Source organism: Rhinolophus hipposideros, assembly GCF_964194185.1.
Source record: "Rhinolophus hipposideros genome assembly, chromosome: 17".
NCBI classification, from domain to species: Eukaryota; Metazoa; Chordata; class Mammalia; order Chiroptera; family Rhinolophidae; genus Rhinolophus; species Rhinolophus hipposideros.
Genome location: NC_138063.1, coordinates 41,004,493 through 41,020,146, shown reverse-complemented (window position 1 = coordinate 41,020,146; position 15,654 = coordinate 41,004,493). Strand labels below are relative to the sequence as shown.

The 15,654-nt window shown below is 44.7% G+C and overlaps 1 protein-coding gene across 2 annotated transcripts in view; it reads left to right on the top strand.

The window, feature by feature from the left end:
• CABLES1 (Cdk5 and Abl enzyme substrate 1) overlaps positions 1–15,654 on the top strand; it is a 107,700-nt gene that overhangs the window by 56,945 nt on the left and 35,101 nt on the right. Inside the window, exon 4 of one of the 2 annotated variants that reach the window (XM_081078768.1) lies at positions 13,509–13,586. The exons of the other annotated variant lie outside the window; for it this stretch is intronic. Coding sequence (XP_080934894.1) covers positions 13,509–13,586 — 78 coding nt within the window. The remainder of the gene's footprint in view (positions 1–13,508; positions 13,587–15,654) is intronic. 2 annotated transcript variants of the gene reach the window in all.

Below are 15,654 nucleotides of genomic sequence, written 5' to 3'. Positions count from 1 at the left end.
TTCAGACTTCTGAGAAGAAACGTATGTTGTTTTAAATCACTAATTTGTGGTAATCTGTTACCTCAGCCATAGGAAACTAAAACACTCCTCATCCCAATTTACAAAGGAGGAAACTGCAACATTTAGCTAGAAAGTGAGGTCAGATGGTGGTAGAATGTAGATCTAAGCCTCAGATTCCAAAGTTGCTTCTCATAATGGAAGGGAAGGGTGGGAGATTAAAAATCTATACACTGGTAGACAGCATGTTGTGGTGAATTTTGAGACAACTCTATTTTAAAAAATCATTAGCTAAAGGCCCAAGACTGATGCAAGAATGGCAAACACGTAAGAATACTGGGAGAAAGACCCAAGTCCAGAATAAACTAAAGAAGGACATAAAGGAAAGAAAACTGGAACCTTTGTACATTGCTGGTGGGAGGGTAAAAGGGTGCAGTACTTGTGGAAAATCGTTCGGCAGTGCCTCAGAAAGTGAAGTGTGAAAGTACCACATGACCCAGCAATCGCACCACCAGGATTATGCCTAAAATAATTGCCCAGAGGAACTCAAGCAGATACTTGTAACAAATGTTCATAGTAGCATCATTCACAGTAGCCAAAAGGTGGAAAACCCAAGTGTCCATCAACAGATGACTGGATGAACAGAATGTGCCATATCTATACAAAGGAATATTACTCAGGAGGAAGTGCTGGTGAAGTACTACAATGTGTATGAACCTTGAAAACAGTATGCTGATTGAAATAAGCCACACACAAAAGGCCGCATAGTGTATGACTCCATTTATACAAAATATCCAGACTAGGTAAATCCACAGAGACAGAAAGTAGATCAGAGGTTACCAGGGACTGGGGGAAAGGGAATTATTGCTAAATGGTTGCAGAGTTTCTGCTTGCAGCAATGGATAAGTTTTGGAAATAGATAACAATGATGGTTGCACAACCTTGTGTGTATATTTAATGACATTGAATTGTGCACTAAAAATGGTTAATGGCATATTTTATGTTGTATTTTGTCACAACAAAATAAAATGTCAGTGATAGCCGTGGGGCTTTTAAAACCATGTTCAGAAGGAGGGAAGAGAGGGTGAATTCGTGGGGTTGATGGCACAAGGGAGTAGATGTCAGCTGCTGGCCTAGTTTTAGTTTCTTTAACACGTAGAACTGTGAAATGTAGACCAACCAAAGCAATGTGCTGGGCACACAGTAGGCACTCAATTGGTGTTTGTAGAATAAATGAATGGAGAGGCCTTTTAAATGAGTTTCAGTCTTCAGGACCAGATCCCAGGGAATAGAAAGAATTCAGGACAAATGATCATTAAAACTTAGTGGTTACCAGAGGGTAAGGGGGTGGGGGGTGGGTGATGAGGGTAAGGGGGATCAAATATATGTTGATGGAAGGAGAAATGACTCTGGGTGGTGAACACACAATGGGATTTATAGATGATGTAATACAGAATTGTACACCTGAAATCTATGTAAATTTACTAACAATTGTCACCCCAATAAATTTAATTAAAAAAAATATATTCAGAGAGAAATGTTCAACATTAAAAAGATATGCCAATGAAAATGAAAAAAAAAAAACCAAAAAACAAAAAAACAAAAAACACTTCTTTTATTTTATTAGAGAATAAAAGAAGTTCTAAGTTGAATGCTAGGCAAATGTCGCCTTCAGAAAGTGAGAAAGAAACCGAGCTGGTAGCAGAGGGTAAGTTCTAAGAGTCATAGACTAGCCAGCCCAGAGCTGACGGCTGGCCGACTCCTGGAATGGATTGTGAAACAGATGGTTTGGGTGCTTTTATAAGAGGAGAGTTTGCTAACAGTCAGTGTGACCTTACTGAGAAAAAGTCATGGTAAGTTAACTTCATCTCCTCATTGATGGAATACCTCGGTGAGTAAATTAGGGGACTTCATAGACATGACAATTGGTTTCAGCAGGATGTTCCACTGCTCCTCTTACAGCCCGTCCCAGTGGATAGAATGGTGTGAGGCCAGAGAGCCTGCCGGCAGCTGAGAGTTTTTAGCTGATGGTTGTTAGCCTGAAGGCGCTTATAGGGACACTACGTAGTACATGGCACTCCCTTGAGCTTTATCTCCTCTTCAGAGCGAAGGCCAGTAAGCCTTGTTGGCCTTGTGGAAAACCAAAAGCAGCAGGGAGAGCAGGAGAATGTTACAGAAGAGAACCAAGGTTCAGTTACTTCAATAGCTGAAAATGCAAGGTACAGTACACCGAGACGGAATTTAGCAGGAATAAATGATTCCCAGTGCAGGATAGACACTTCTCAGGAGTTTGTGGGGAAAAATATCTTGGAATTTAGATGAACAGCATGTTCCTTAGGAGCTAAGAACTACAGAGTGAGCCAGCTAATTGAGCATGTCCTAATAGAAGGATAATATCACAGAAATGTATCTATTCACTTTTGCACCCAGCCAGGGTCAGACCCATTTGTCGTGTTTCAATCAGCACGAGTGTCACATTTTAAGACATTGGATGAGTATTGGGATGGCCCCTTTGCCGTGGACTCAGATTTTCCAGTCCCCTTTCCTATGCAGGACACGATGGATGACATACAGCAAGTGGGAACAGCCAGATGTTCTGTCTCATTTCATTGAAACACCTATGTATAAACAGCCATTTTTTTCTGGAAGGAGACATGTGCATCCAGATAGAAGATACCTTAATAAAGTGGTCCCTTAACTGCAGAGAGTGAAGTGATACCAGTGTTTAGCCCATTCAGCACCCGGGTACTGACACCTCTTCTGTGCTGGCACTGTTTTAAGTGATGGGATCTATCTGTGAATAAAGCAGACAAAAATCCTGCTCCGAGGAGTTACAGGCTAGTTGGGGAGGCAGATGATACACAAGTAAACGTATCCTGTCAGAGAAGAGATAGGTGTGCTGTGAAGGAAAACAGAAGCGGCTGAGGGGTTGGTGGTGTAGAAGCAGGGCCTGTGGTTGGCCAAGCCTTCAAAGATGGGGATACCTTCGAGCAGAGGTGAGGACGGTAAGAAAGAGATGAAGGAACCAGCCCTGTGCTAGCTCAATGGGGAAGAATGTTCAGGGTGGATGGAGCAGCAATTGCAGAGTCGCTGAGGCTGGACCATTGGGGTGAGCCTGAAGAGCTGTAGGAAAGCCAGTGTGGATGAGTTAGAGAGGGGGAGAGAGAGAGAAAGTAGTTTGAGTCCTACCGTTACTGTGCAAAAGGTACGGCTGCTCGAGAGGCGAGGTTGGTGGAAAGAAAATCAGGTTTATTCCAAAATGCCAGCATTAAGGGAAGACAGTGGACTCCCTGTCACAAAGACTGCCTACTTCTCTTAATACCACCAAAAGGTTTTATAGACACGCAAGCAGGGGTAGAGCAAAGGAAGGAGTAGTAGTGGGCCGGGGAACTCCAGGAAAAAGCGCTTCTTAGAGGCTATTCTGCCCCAGGGTCAGGAGTGAACCCCACACAGGTGCAAAATACTTCTCCCAACTTACGGGCCAGGCGTGTACCCTGGCCGGAAGTAAACAGAACCATTGGAACTGGTATGCAGGGTAAATGCACAATAAACAGAGTCATCAACGTTTGGGGGAAGGAGAAGGAAGCAAAGAAAGGAAAGAAAAAAAACTTTCAAAAAGTCCCAAGCCAAACCACTGTCAAATCGAATTACATCAGAGGTTTAAATTGCAAAAATAGAAGATAGAGGATCACCGTTACACTAGCAGGGTAGCTTGTGAAGATGTCCGCTTTTATTATGAGTGGGGTGAGAGTCACGGAACGTGCTGAGCAGTGGACTGGTGTGACCTGGCTTGCATTTGAACAGGAGCACTCTGGCCACCCAAAAATCAAGGGCAAGCATTGCAGGTCTTTTTCTGGTAACCTTAGTCTTATAGAAAATTAGACTGTGTGTTGTGTACTATCTTCTAAAGGTGAATTAATTTTGATATGAAGTTCAAAGATGACTTGAGGCCTTTAAAAAACGTCATGAATATATGAGCAAACTCTGTCACAAAAGAGGGGTGACCAGTGGCCCCATGCTACAGCATCTGGAATGGGCTCGAACATTCCAGGAGGGTGCGGAGGGTGGTTGGCTGGTGGGAGCTGCTGTGTGTTTAGTAGAGGAGGGTCAGTCCCCTTTCTCTCTCATCTGCGTCTTCACCGAAAGTCCCACTGTGTGCTGGGGAGAGAGGGGAACTTAGCCAACAGCAGACACATCTCAGTGCTCGGGAATAAGATACACCCTTGAAAACGACAAACATGACAAGACGAGCTAGTGCCAGCTGAGAGCTATTTGCTGGCCGGGTAGAGACCTGTGTCATCAGAATGGAAGGCGGAGAGTCTGTGCTTGAAGCCTGAAGAATATGGGTGTCACCGTCCCTCAGGCAGCTTGTGGGCATCATTTATCATCTTTGGGAAGTCATCTGGTTTCCGAATGTGTGTATTATATACAAGCGATGGCTGCCACGTACACTGCAAATGCCCATCTTAGGGGTCTGCTTTGAGACTCATTTCCTTCTGAACAGGCAGAGAAATGCTCTGCAGTGAGTGGACTGGGCCATCTCATTCCTCGGAAGGAATTTTCAGAGATTTAAAAGGATTTGAGATGGGAGCAGAAAAACAAGGGAGCTAGAGTGTTTTCTCTTTAAAGTGTGAACTCAGTGGGAAAACTTAAAAATACATAAAAAAGATTTTGGCACTCTTGATCTGCTTTTTCAAGTAAGAAGTGGAAAAGTGCAGTAAACTGAAGTCAAGTTGTACCCTTTCCTTTTTATACTGAAAATTTTGGAGGGAAGGGGGATGGGTAATAACTAAATTAAGGCCTTGTTTGTGATCTCATCGGTCCCAATCTGTCAGCCTAGTTTAGTTTGAAAAACGAGTTGGAGGAAGTGGCACGTTTCAAAAGAATAAAACAGCTATTTACCAGTTCTGAAACTGGCCTTCTTGAAGGATGAAAAATATCATTGCGTTTTCTCCCTAAAGTGAATCCATCCAATTTGATAGATGGTGACCATCTTCTGTGAGGCTCCCTGCAGCATCTACCTTTTCCCAAGCACACTTTTCCCTCTCAGGACTTTTGTTCCTCATTAGAAGACTAAAACCCAACATCCCCCCAGCAGCAGGAGGTTGGCGGGGAACTTTATCTGCTCATCATCAGTGTTTATAGCCAATTGTCAGTGACCTGTGGGGCAGGGAGTGTATAGACTGAAGGAGCCTTCAGCGATCCCCAAACCTCACTTAAACTCCAGGCCCAGCCCCTTATGCCCTCGAACGGTCCCGCAGAGCTGCTCTCGGATATGACTGGGATATGACTGACGCACTGACTTGCTTTTAGTTCTTCCCAGGTGCTGAGTGGTGGGAGGAAGGGAGGAGCTGCGCTTGCAGACCAATCTCTGGGAGGTGAGAATGCTTGTGCTCTGGGGCCAGCTGGGGCTAGCGCTGGGTCAGCACCACACACTAGAGTTTGGTAAGGTTTTATTATTTGCACCTCTTTAGGAAGCATGGAGGTTATACTGGCTTTTTCTTTGTATGAGGTTTTTGAGAAAAATCATTTTCAGTCATCAGCAAGTGTGCCCAGTGTTTTGCTTGTACAGACGTATGCTGCTAAAAAGCTTGCAGATTGCAAGTTCTAGTTGCTTCTTTTCACCCAGTTTGACTTATAAGACGTAAGACGAGTCACAGAGGAAAGGTCTAGGGTTGGATAGAACCTTCCCTTGGCGGTTCTGTTTCAACTCTCTGCTTGGTGAGAGGGCCTGGGAGCCTGGAGCAAACCAGACCTTGGTCCTCACCAGTGATATGCAGCAGCTGCCTGAGAGGAATTACAGCTAGTGGCCGGTTCAGGGCCTGGGCCATGCGTCAGGGCACAGCTCCCTGTGCTGTCCTGGAAGAACACGTAGGCGAGGGCTCAGGAGGGGACCTCCTAACTTCTGTGACACCACACTCCGCTCGGTTTCCTCCTGTCTCCCTGTTCTGGGTTGGCTTGTGTTCCCTCAGAATTCTGATGCTGAGTCCCCATCCCCTGTACCTCAGTGTGGCACCTTATTTGGAAGTAGAGTCATTGCAGATGTAATTAGTTAAGATGAGATTGTCCTGGAGCAGGGTCACCCCTAATGTAATATGACCAGTGTCTTTATAAAAAGGGGAAATTTGCAGGCAGACACACACACACACACACACACACACACACACACACACACGGAGAATGGCATGTGGCCATGTGAAGGTTGGTGTGATGTTGTCACAAGTCAAGAAGCTACCAGAAGCTGGGAAAGAAGGCCAGAACAGATCCTGCCCTAGTGCCTTCTTCAGAGGGAACATGGTCCTGTCAACACCTTGAGCTCGGACTTGTGGCCTCCAGAGCTGTGAGACAGCCCATTTCCACGTGTAGGCCACTCAGCCCGTGGCACTTTGTTATGGCAGTGCCAGCAAACTCACACAGTCCCTTACTCCCTCACTAGAGTTCTGGGCATTGCTCTCCTGGTCCCCCCTCTCTTCTCACTTCACTCCCCATCGCTCGGGAAGCTCATCCACACCACGGCTGCAGTCGCCATCACCATCTTATCTAATCCTAGACCTCCCGTTTCCCAGGACCAGCTCCCTCACACATGCAGGAGTCCTTTCTGGAGCTGGCCAGCCTCACTCGTTTCTTCCAGTCCTCCACCCCCACGCCACCCTCCAGCTATGCTGAATTATTTACAGTAATTGCTTGGTTAAGGGAAGAGGTTAGTAAATGCTGGAAGAAATACCCACAAAAATTACATACATAGCTTAAACATTGTACTTTAATTTAAGGCACATTGGTGATCATTCATTCAACAGTTTTTGTTGTTGTTGTTTTTATGCCAGGACTTTTCTTTGCATGTGGTTCCCACAGATTGGGGTCTGTCTTGTAGTATCAACCTCACATGTCGTCATACCCACCCATTGCTGACATATCCAGATTGGACTTCTTTAAAGTGACACAAGGATCTATGTGTAAAACCCTTTTAGATATTTATAATTTTTTTCTTATCTTTTATAGATGTCTTGCCCATACCTCAAATGCAAATTTTTTTTTTTTTGGTAACTTGCTTTGTTTGAATATTTTTAAAAGTATTCAGCATCGTGGTGGTTTTTTTTTTCATAGAAACAGTATTTCTCCTTTTGTTTTTTCCACATTTCATTAGTTTGTGCAGTTGTTTTGTGAACAGGGGTAAGTAGAAGTAACAAGTACAACTGGTGTAAACAGGTTGGAGACGTACATAAGTAACTCTTAGTAAGTTTACAAATCAGTGTGGATGTTCTAGAGAACAGCCTCCCAGCCTGAGCTGTGTGTGTGCTGTTCAGAGTGATTTACAGAGGGGTGTGGAGAGTCTGGTGCGTCAGGCAAGTGGAGCTCAGGGAAGAGTTTTACTCCATGTTCAGTTTCTCAGCTAGGCCTTCTGCTCTTCCTTCTCCCAGCCTTGACTCATCCCAAGCCCTCTGCCAGTGTATCTTTTCCTTGTAGCCTGATTGCCATGTATCCCTCCTGTCCCAGCCTAGCTGTCACTCTCTCCAGGAAGCCCACCTTGCCTCCCTCAGGCCAGGTTATTTGTGCCTGTGATGTGCTCTGTAGCGCCCTCTACTGCTCCAGGGCAGTCCCACCCCTGTGTAAATATCTCCCACCCAATTGCAATCTTTGAAAGGATGGAGTCCTTGCCTGTGCTGTTCATGATGGGATCCCCAGCACTAGCAAAATGTCTGGCCTAGAGTAAGCACTCAGAAAATAGTTATGGAATGGAGGGAGGAGGACAGGAAGATCATATAACTTGTTTCTCAGAAATCTTCCACCACTGCCTGCATGGTAGGATAAGGTACACCTTAGCAGGCAGCAAAGGCCTGCACTGCCATCGTAATAATCTTAGCAGTAATGGAAGTGGCCGTGGACATAGTGGGAGTAGGAGCAGTCATGACGAGACTCACACCCCCCCTGATGGTAAGACCGCCATCTTGCATTTGTGGGCGACTCAGTGTAGATCTTCAAATGCATTTCCCCATCTGATTTGTGCCAGCCCCTAGTCCCCCAGTTCTCTTCACTCCGACACCTCGCATGGCCTCACTTTTCACTGTTGGTTGTGTTCCCCTTCATCCCGGGCACTCCATGCTCTGCTCTCACTGGTTGGAATCCCGCTCCTCCTCCAGGACCCGACCCAGACCCCAAGCGCCTGTCCCAGACGCTAGCCCCACCAGTTGCTCAGGCTTCTAGGTCCTTGTTGGCCATCGGCTCCTTCCCTCCACCCAGCTCCCTGAAATGGAGTATTATTGTCTCTGTGCATGAGCACACGTAGCACAGTTTGCAGGAGACTTCTGAGCAGGTGATGTGTGGCACTGAGCAACACTGTGAAGAAAGTGACTGAATGCCAGCCATGTTCATCTCCCAGGCTGCCCTATAAAGGATCACAAACCGGTAGCTTAAAACAACAAAAATGTATCCTCTCACAGTTCTGGAGGGCAGAAGTCAGAAATCAAGGTGTCGGCAGGGCCATGTGACTTCTGAAGGCGCTAGGGAACCATCCTTCTTTGCTTCTTCTGGTGGCTGCCAGCAATCCTTGGCATCCTTTTGCCCACTTCAGTCCAACCTCTGCCTGTGTCATCACGTGGTCTTCTTTCCTCTGGGTATGTCTGGGTACCTCCAAACCTCCTTATTCAATCCAGTCATAGAGTCATTGGCTCTAAGGCCCACCCTAAGCCAGGATGACCTCATCCTAACTTGGTTACCTCTGCAAAGACCATAGTTAAGGCCACATTCACAGGTTCTGGGGGTGAGGACTTCAACATGTCTGTTGGGGGAACACAATTCAACCCACAATACTGGTATTTTTAAGTATGTTCTTTTCCTGCTTCCTGGGCGTGTCGGGAATGAGCTGCAGAATCTGAGAGTGTGTTTCTGCATATACACCCAGTACCTCGTGTGGACCGCTGGACCTTGGACACCGGGCCATATGTCCAAGGACATGCATCACTATACGCAGCCACCATTCTTGGGAATGTGATTTTCTTCACTCTAACTTCTGGAGTTGGTTGCTTGTTTTCATGTCCTTAAGAGACTATTTCTGCCCTAATGGAATATTCCACCTGGAACCGTTTGAACCATCTTACAGCCAACAGAGACTCCTCAGGGTTCTGGAAATAGAACAAGAAGCCAGTTTTTGGCATAAGAGGGAACACTTAAAGAGTCCTGGATGCCTCTTCAGACGTTGTCAGAACTGGGCTGAGGGGTTGAAAACAGATTCAATGAAAGTGGCCCGTGGTGCACTGGCAGCTGTGGGGGCCCTTGTGCATTTCCTGGCTGTTCTGAAGACTCCAGCATCTCACCGGCGAAGTGGAAGCTTTGTGGCCTGAAGCTGCAAGTTCCCTCATACCAGAAACATTTTCCTAAGCATGAAAATGAGGCTACATGAAGAAGAAAGTTAGACAGTGTTCCAGCTGCCGGACACGCTCATTGCTTCCTGGAAGGGTTTGGAAAACATTGTGTATTTAAAGGGAGCTCTGCCCATGTGTGTTGCAGCACTCAGGAGTCTTTTCTTTTGCTATTTTTTTTTTCTCTCTCTGACAGATGTTTGTGTATGGAAATGTGGTCTTTAATTCCTTAAAGACCCATCTCTCTGGAGTTAATTCCTCTTTTGAAGTAATAATCTTTTGTGTAATGCTTTCTGGTCAGCTTGACTCCAAGTAAAGCGTTATATGTCACAGATGGAGAAAATTATGTGGGCTTTTTGCATTCCATTTGGGCATAAAAGAAGATAGCCACAGTGGCTGGAAGTGAAGACATGAGGTGCTCAGTGTTCGAAGCCCATTGGAAATGAAGGTTGGCCATCTTATATCATCTCCACTAGCTCTGATTCAATTCTTTCACAAATACACAAGTACTCAGAGGAGGCAAACGAATCTGATTTTCTTCTGTGCCCATCCAGTATGATGGGCATTGCCTGATACTTATAAAGAGCAAAGCTGCAAATTCACATGAACCCTCCAGGTTCTGGACACAATGGAAGAGGCGGAGGGGGTGGCTGGTCTTGAGATTCACCCTACTCAAAGTTGCCAGTGTGAGAAACAGAAGACCAGAGCTTACCACTTGTTGATATTTGCCTGCTCTGGTGAAGACCTCAAGTCCCTCCCAGATTCCAGAAGTACTTCAGGAAACACGTAGGATGTGTTCTTGGGAGTTTAGTTGGCTGTTTCCTGCTTGAACTGCTGCAGACCTGTTGCAGAGCTGCCATGCGGGTCTCTGCTCTGGATTGCTCTTCTGGTCCCTGCAGAAAGTGAGAGGCTATGGGATGATTGGACACAAGAATGGAAGGAAAGTACCCAAAGATGTGGTGCTCCCTATTGACCTCCGCTCTCCAGCAGCCTGTGAATGGCCAACCAGAGAAATACCAACCCTGTTGGAATTGTTGGGAAACATTCCATATTCGTAGTTGCTGAACTCGACCTATGCGCTAAAATAACATGTTTTTTTTCTGAATGAAGCTCATGCTGTCGGCCTCTCCTAGACCTAAATGGTGAGGACCACACAGTGCGGGCCTAATTGAGCAGAACAGTGCAGCTTCTTTACTAAAAGGCACATGGTGGTTGAAACTTTTTGAAAAAATGCTTCCATTTCACATGCATTTATATCCTCTCATTTTCTTGTTCTATTAAAAATGTCCAAATAAGTTTGGTGTGTGAGGAGGAAGGACACATTAGCACTACATAACGAAGAAAATTAATTATGCTAAGACAGTTGAGTTTGTTCAACACATTCCTTCCTCTGGGTTGCAGAAGACGTAGATGTCCAGTGACAGGGGAATGTAGTTCTAGGCTTTACTTCTGGGTGGATAGCGGGGGTGGGGGGGTGGGTGGAGAACCTCTGTCCTTTTGTCAGGAAAGGGGCCCTAAGCTGAGCAGGAGGAGGGGTTCACCCACGGCTCCAGTAGCTCTAATGTCAGAACTGTTGTGATTGGTCACCCTCTGGCCCAATCCCGTGCTTGGCCTTGGGACCTGCAGGTCACACTGGAAAGCCAGCCTGGAACACCTGGGTGAAGGCAGATTTCTTGGCATCCAAGAAGTCCATGGGTACCCAGTCAAACCCACAGGAGCAGACGTTTCTAAGTCTTAGAGGAGCGCAAAGCATCAAAGCACGTAGTGATAGAAAGCATGAGTTCGAACCCATGGTCAGTCACATCCCCTAGTTCACTTTCGCACATCACTTACTTGCTTGTGCCCCCTTAGTTAAAGCATTTAGAATGTGGCACCTAATTGATACTTACTAAATATTAGCTATTATTATGTCTGTTTAAGTAAATTGACACAGGGCATTGCAACGTCAGCTCTGTTGCTGGTCTCCCTGAGTGAGAGCCCAAGGAGCCAGGCTGGTGTTGGGCAGGGTGGTGTGCTCATGATTAATTTAACCCTTGTCCTTCAGGCCTTGGCGGCCCACTGGGTGCAGCACCCTGCCCTTGCAGCAATGCCCAAGACTTGGGTCTGAGGTGTCTGATGAGAAACATCTCCTTTGAGATAGGAGAGACACCTCTGTGTGGGTGCCACATCTTTGTAGACAGGCCACATGTGTCATCCTTCAGTTGTCATTAAGAGCACAGCCTGTCATATCTGAGCAGGCCTGTGTATATTAGCACAGAGGTCCGAAGAGTTCCTCAATCTAAGTATTATACTAGGCTGGTAAAACTTACCCCAACTCAACAACATGGTCCCCAGTAAAAACAGTTAATACAGACGGTACCAAAAAAATGTATACACATTTTTATTGAGTATTAAAATTGTAATACTCGATATTTACCAATAACAAAAGATGAATACAAGTCATGTGTATATGTTTTTTGGCACCCCTGGTATTTATTGGGTATGTATTATTTGCCAGGCAGTTAATATTGTTTGCCCCATCTGCCATATGGACGCATTTACGCTTTACAACATTCCAATAAGATAGTTACTAATTTTATCCTATTTTTTTTACGTGAGGTTCAGATGAGTTAGTAAGCTGCCTGAAGTCATGCAAAGGTGACCACACTGGCATTGGAGGCTGGGAATGTTTCTTTGGTCCTGTCAGCTTCTGTAGACATGAATCACTGTGGAACGAACAGATAGCCATGGTTGTACCCCCGGTGACAGGTACTCGGGTGCTGCTCTGAAGCACAGCGTTGCCTAGACTGTTTATGGAGGGGCTGCCATGTGCTAAACTTTTGGACTCACTGTGTGGAAGAAGAGGGTGGCAAATGATTAGCAGCTCTTGTGATCAGTACACTCCTGAAAGTGGAAGTAAGGAACGGAAGCAGCACCGAAAAGGGAATGAGTAACTAACTCAGCGAAGAGGGGAGGAAATGCTTCCTGGGGAGGTGACTTCTGAGCTAGGTTTTGAAGAATAAATAGGAGTTCACTAAGTGTACCTACTATAGGGCACAGCAGGCAGAAGAAATAGCATGCAAAGGACAGAGGTATGAAACAGCAGGGGGCTTTAAGGTGGGGGTATTGCAAGTCCTTTAGCACGATGAGTGGTAAAGCATGGGAAGAAATACCGCGTGTGTTGACGCTGGAGAGGCAGAAAGAGCTAGAAGACAGAGGCCTGGGTATGCCATGCTAGGGAACCTGACTTTATCCTGAGCATATAGGCAATTTAATATCACAGTTTTAAAACAAGGTCAAAATCCCTAAACCTTGAGGCAGTTACTAGTACTGTGTTTTTTTCTCCTGTTTTTATTATTACGATTATTGAAGGAAAAGATTACAAAAGGCAATAAGCTCCATATCTGATGTGTACGGCTGTTGTGCTAAAGAATGTTGTGGTTTTTTTTATAGTCTCCTCCACTCGTCTCTCCATTTTTTTTCATCAGCAGTTCTTTTCGCAAATGTTATTCTCAGATGCCAGGATAAGTACTTTTGAGAGTTTTTTTTTTTAATGTTTTTTTAAGTGGCCTTTGATTGCATAAGAACATCATGTAGAACTGTTTCCAGTAGTATCTTTATAGCAGGAATGGAGGGTAAGACTGATTATGTAATTGTTCCGTTAATTTATTCTCAGAACCTAATATGCTGCCAGCGTATTAAAAGAAAACAAAAAACCTAATGATCATAATGGCATCTGAGTGTCTTTCCTGCTCACGGTTTCTGGCACTTGTTCTTGCATTGTATACTGCGAGTAAATATCAGTGGTTTCAATGTGGCATGACTTTCGGCTCAGCACTGGGCACCCCCCAGACTCATAGCTCTGTCTCTCCGTCTTGCATGTGCAGCCCACAGCCAGCAACTCGCACCAGAGAAAGGATTCATGTATACTCATTAGGGACCCTCACTGGTGTCTCGCATGCTCACATTTGGATCAGGAGAGGCAGTATACTGCTGCTGTGCTGAGGTCGCATTTTATAAGGAGCGCAGAACACCATCTGTCAGAGGAGGTGGTGGGAGCGTGCAAATACCGCTATGAATTCCATGAATGCTTAATTGCTAGAGAATTTTTTTTTAATTTAAGAGTCTTTGCATTTAGTTTGTTTGTTTGTTTGTTCTTTTTTTTTTATTTTTTAGAATAGTCCTTATCAGTGGCAGAAGATCCTTCTGTAGTATATTTTCAGTGCTGCCGTATCGCGACAGTGCCCACGTTGGGTATGTATATGCATGCTTGCTTTGTAGTTCTCTGGGGGAAAAGTTGTGATACCATGTGCATAATGTGCTGCTCTTTCCCTTTCAAAGAACTTGCCTCACTTTGACGCTGCAAATTCCATATTTGTAAATGTGAAAGAAAAAAAAGTTCTGCTTCCTTTTCAACCAGAAAGCTTCCTTGTGATTTTGTGTGTGCATGCATGTGTCCTCACCGTATTGCCTCCCGTTTCTAAATATGCATGTTGTCATCTCTTCCAACACTGTAAAGCAAGATCAGTACAGGGCCCACCCTATTCTACAGGGCCTTGCTGACTTTTGGAGAAAGGTAGGTCAGGAGAGGAATTAGACAAACCATGTAGCATCCTGCCTCCTTGCATTTTGGGCTTCGGGCCGGGAACTGACCGGCAAGCTGGAGCAAATATTACAGCAGAGTAGTACCAGGAACAGACTGAATGCGATTTGCAACAGGCCAGAGGAACAGTCACCTCCCTAGATCAACAAGCCCCTCCTTTTGCTATGAAAAAAGTAGGTAAGTGAGTCTCTGCTCTTGCAGAGCCTCCCCGCCTCATTCCCCATCTCTGAACTCTGCTCATTTCCTCATCTGGGTCTTACTCCCTCGCCCCTCCCCTGTTCACTGCATCTGGTATTTGTTGTCAGGGAGCTGCTGGTATTTAGGATAGGACATTTCACTGCGTAGGATGCTGGGAGCATTGTGGGGTGTTGGCTTTGGCCTCTGCAAACTAAATGCTGGCGTTGCCCTCTGGTCGTTGTGACAACCACACACTGTTCACACATGACCATTGCCCTGAGAGAGGGCAGTATGGTCCCTGGTGCTGATTCATCATTGACAACAGCCCGCCTTCTCTGCGAGGGGGATATTCTAAGACCCCCAGTGGATACCTGAAACCATGGATAGTACTGAGCCCTACATATACTGTGATTTTCCTATACACTACATACCTATGATAAAGTTTAATTTATAAATTAGACACAGTAAGAGATTAACAACAATAATAAAATAGAACAACTATAACTATACTATAATAAAAGTTATATGAATGTGGTATTATTAAGTAAAATAAGGTTATTTGAACACAAGCATTGTGATACAGTGACAATTGATTTGATAACCAAGCTGGCTATTAAGTGCCTAACGGGTGGGGAGCGTCTACAGTGTGGAAACTCTTGTCAAAAGGGTAATTCACATCCCAGGTGGGATGGAGCAGGATGGCGCTAAGTTTTATCAAGCTACTTAGAATAGCATGCCATTTAAAACCTATGAATTGCCTGTTTTTGGAGTTTTCCATTTGATATTTTCGGATCGTGGTTGATGGTGGATAACTGAAATCTCAGAAAGCAAAACTACAGACAAGGGGGTACTACTGTATTTCAGAAAGGGTCACCTGTAGGATTATCAGTAGATTCAGTTATTCTGTCTGTTGGCCCAGATGAAGAAGCAAAATTAATATGTGAGATCACAAGATATAAACCTTTTACATCTTGAACATGAACAAACTCAAACTCACCACCACTTCAGATTTTATAGGTGAGGAAACCAAGATGCAGAAAGGTTCATTTTTTTCCTGTAACAAAACACATAATTGGATCCTTTGTAATACCTAATGGAGAAAAGAACGTGCCCATTTCAGCAGCATATGCTACTTAAGTATCACACAAGAAACTATGAGCACAATTTAAAATATTGTAATTTAACACTAGGATTAAGAAGTATTCTCCTTTTTAAATGTTTTAATGAGCAGAATTCTTATTTATGAATAGCTGCCATTTATCATAATTATGACTTTTTTTACTAGTTATTGGGAAACAACTATGCTCAGATAATAAAAATATTTATACTAGTAAATTACATAGATCTATGTTTTAAACTACGTTAGTTCATATACCTGTTAACTAATACCTTTGCACTGTGGAAAATTCCTTTAGTTTTATGCTAAAGCTCTTTCTGTGACCAGGACATAAGTCATAGAATTTCAGGGGTGGAAAGGACTTTAGAGATGACATAATATGGTCTCCCTGCTTCACAGCTCAGGCTGTAGGCACAGCGGGGTGA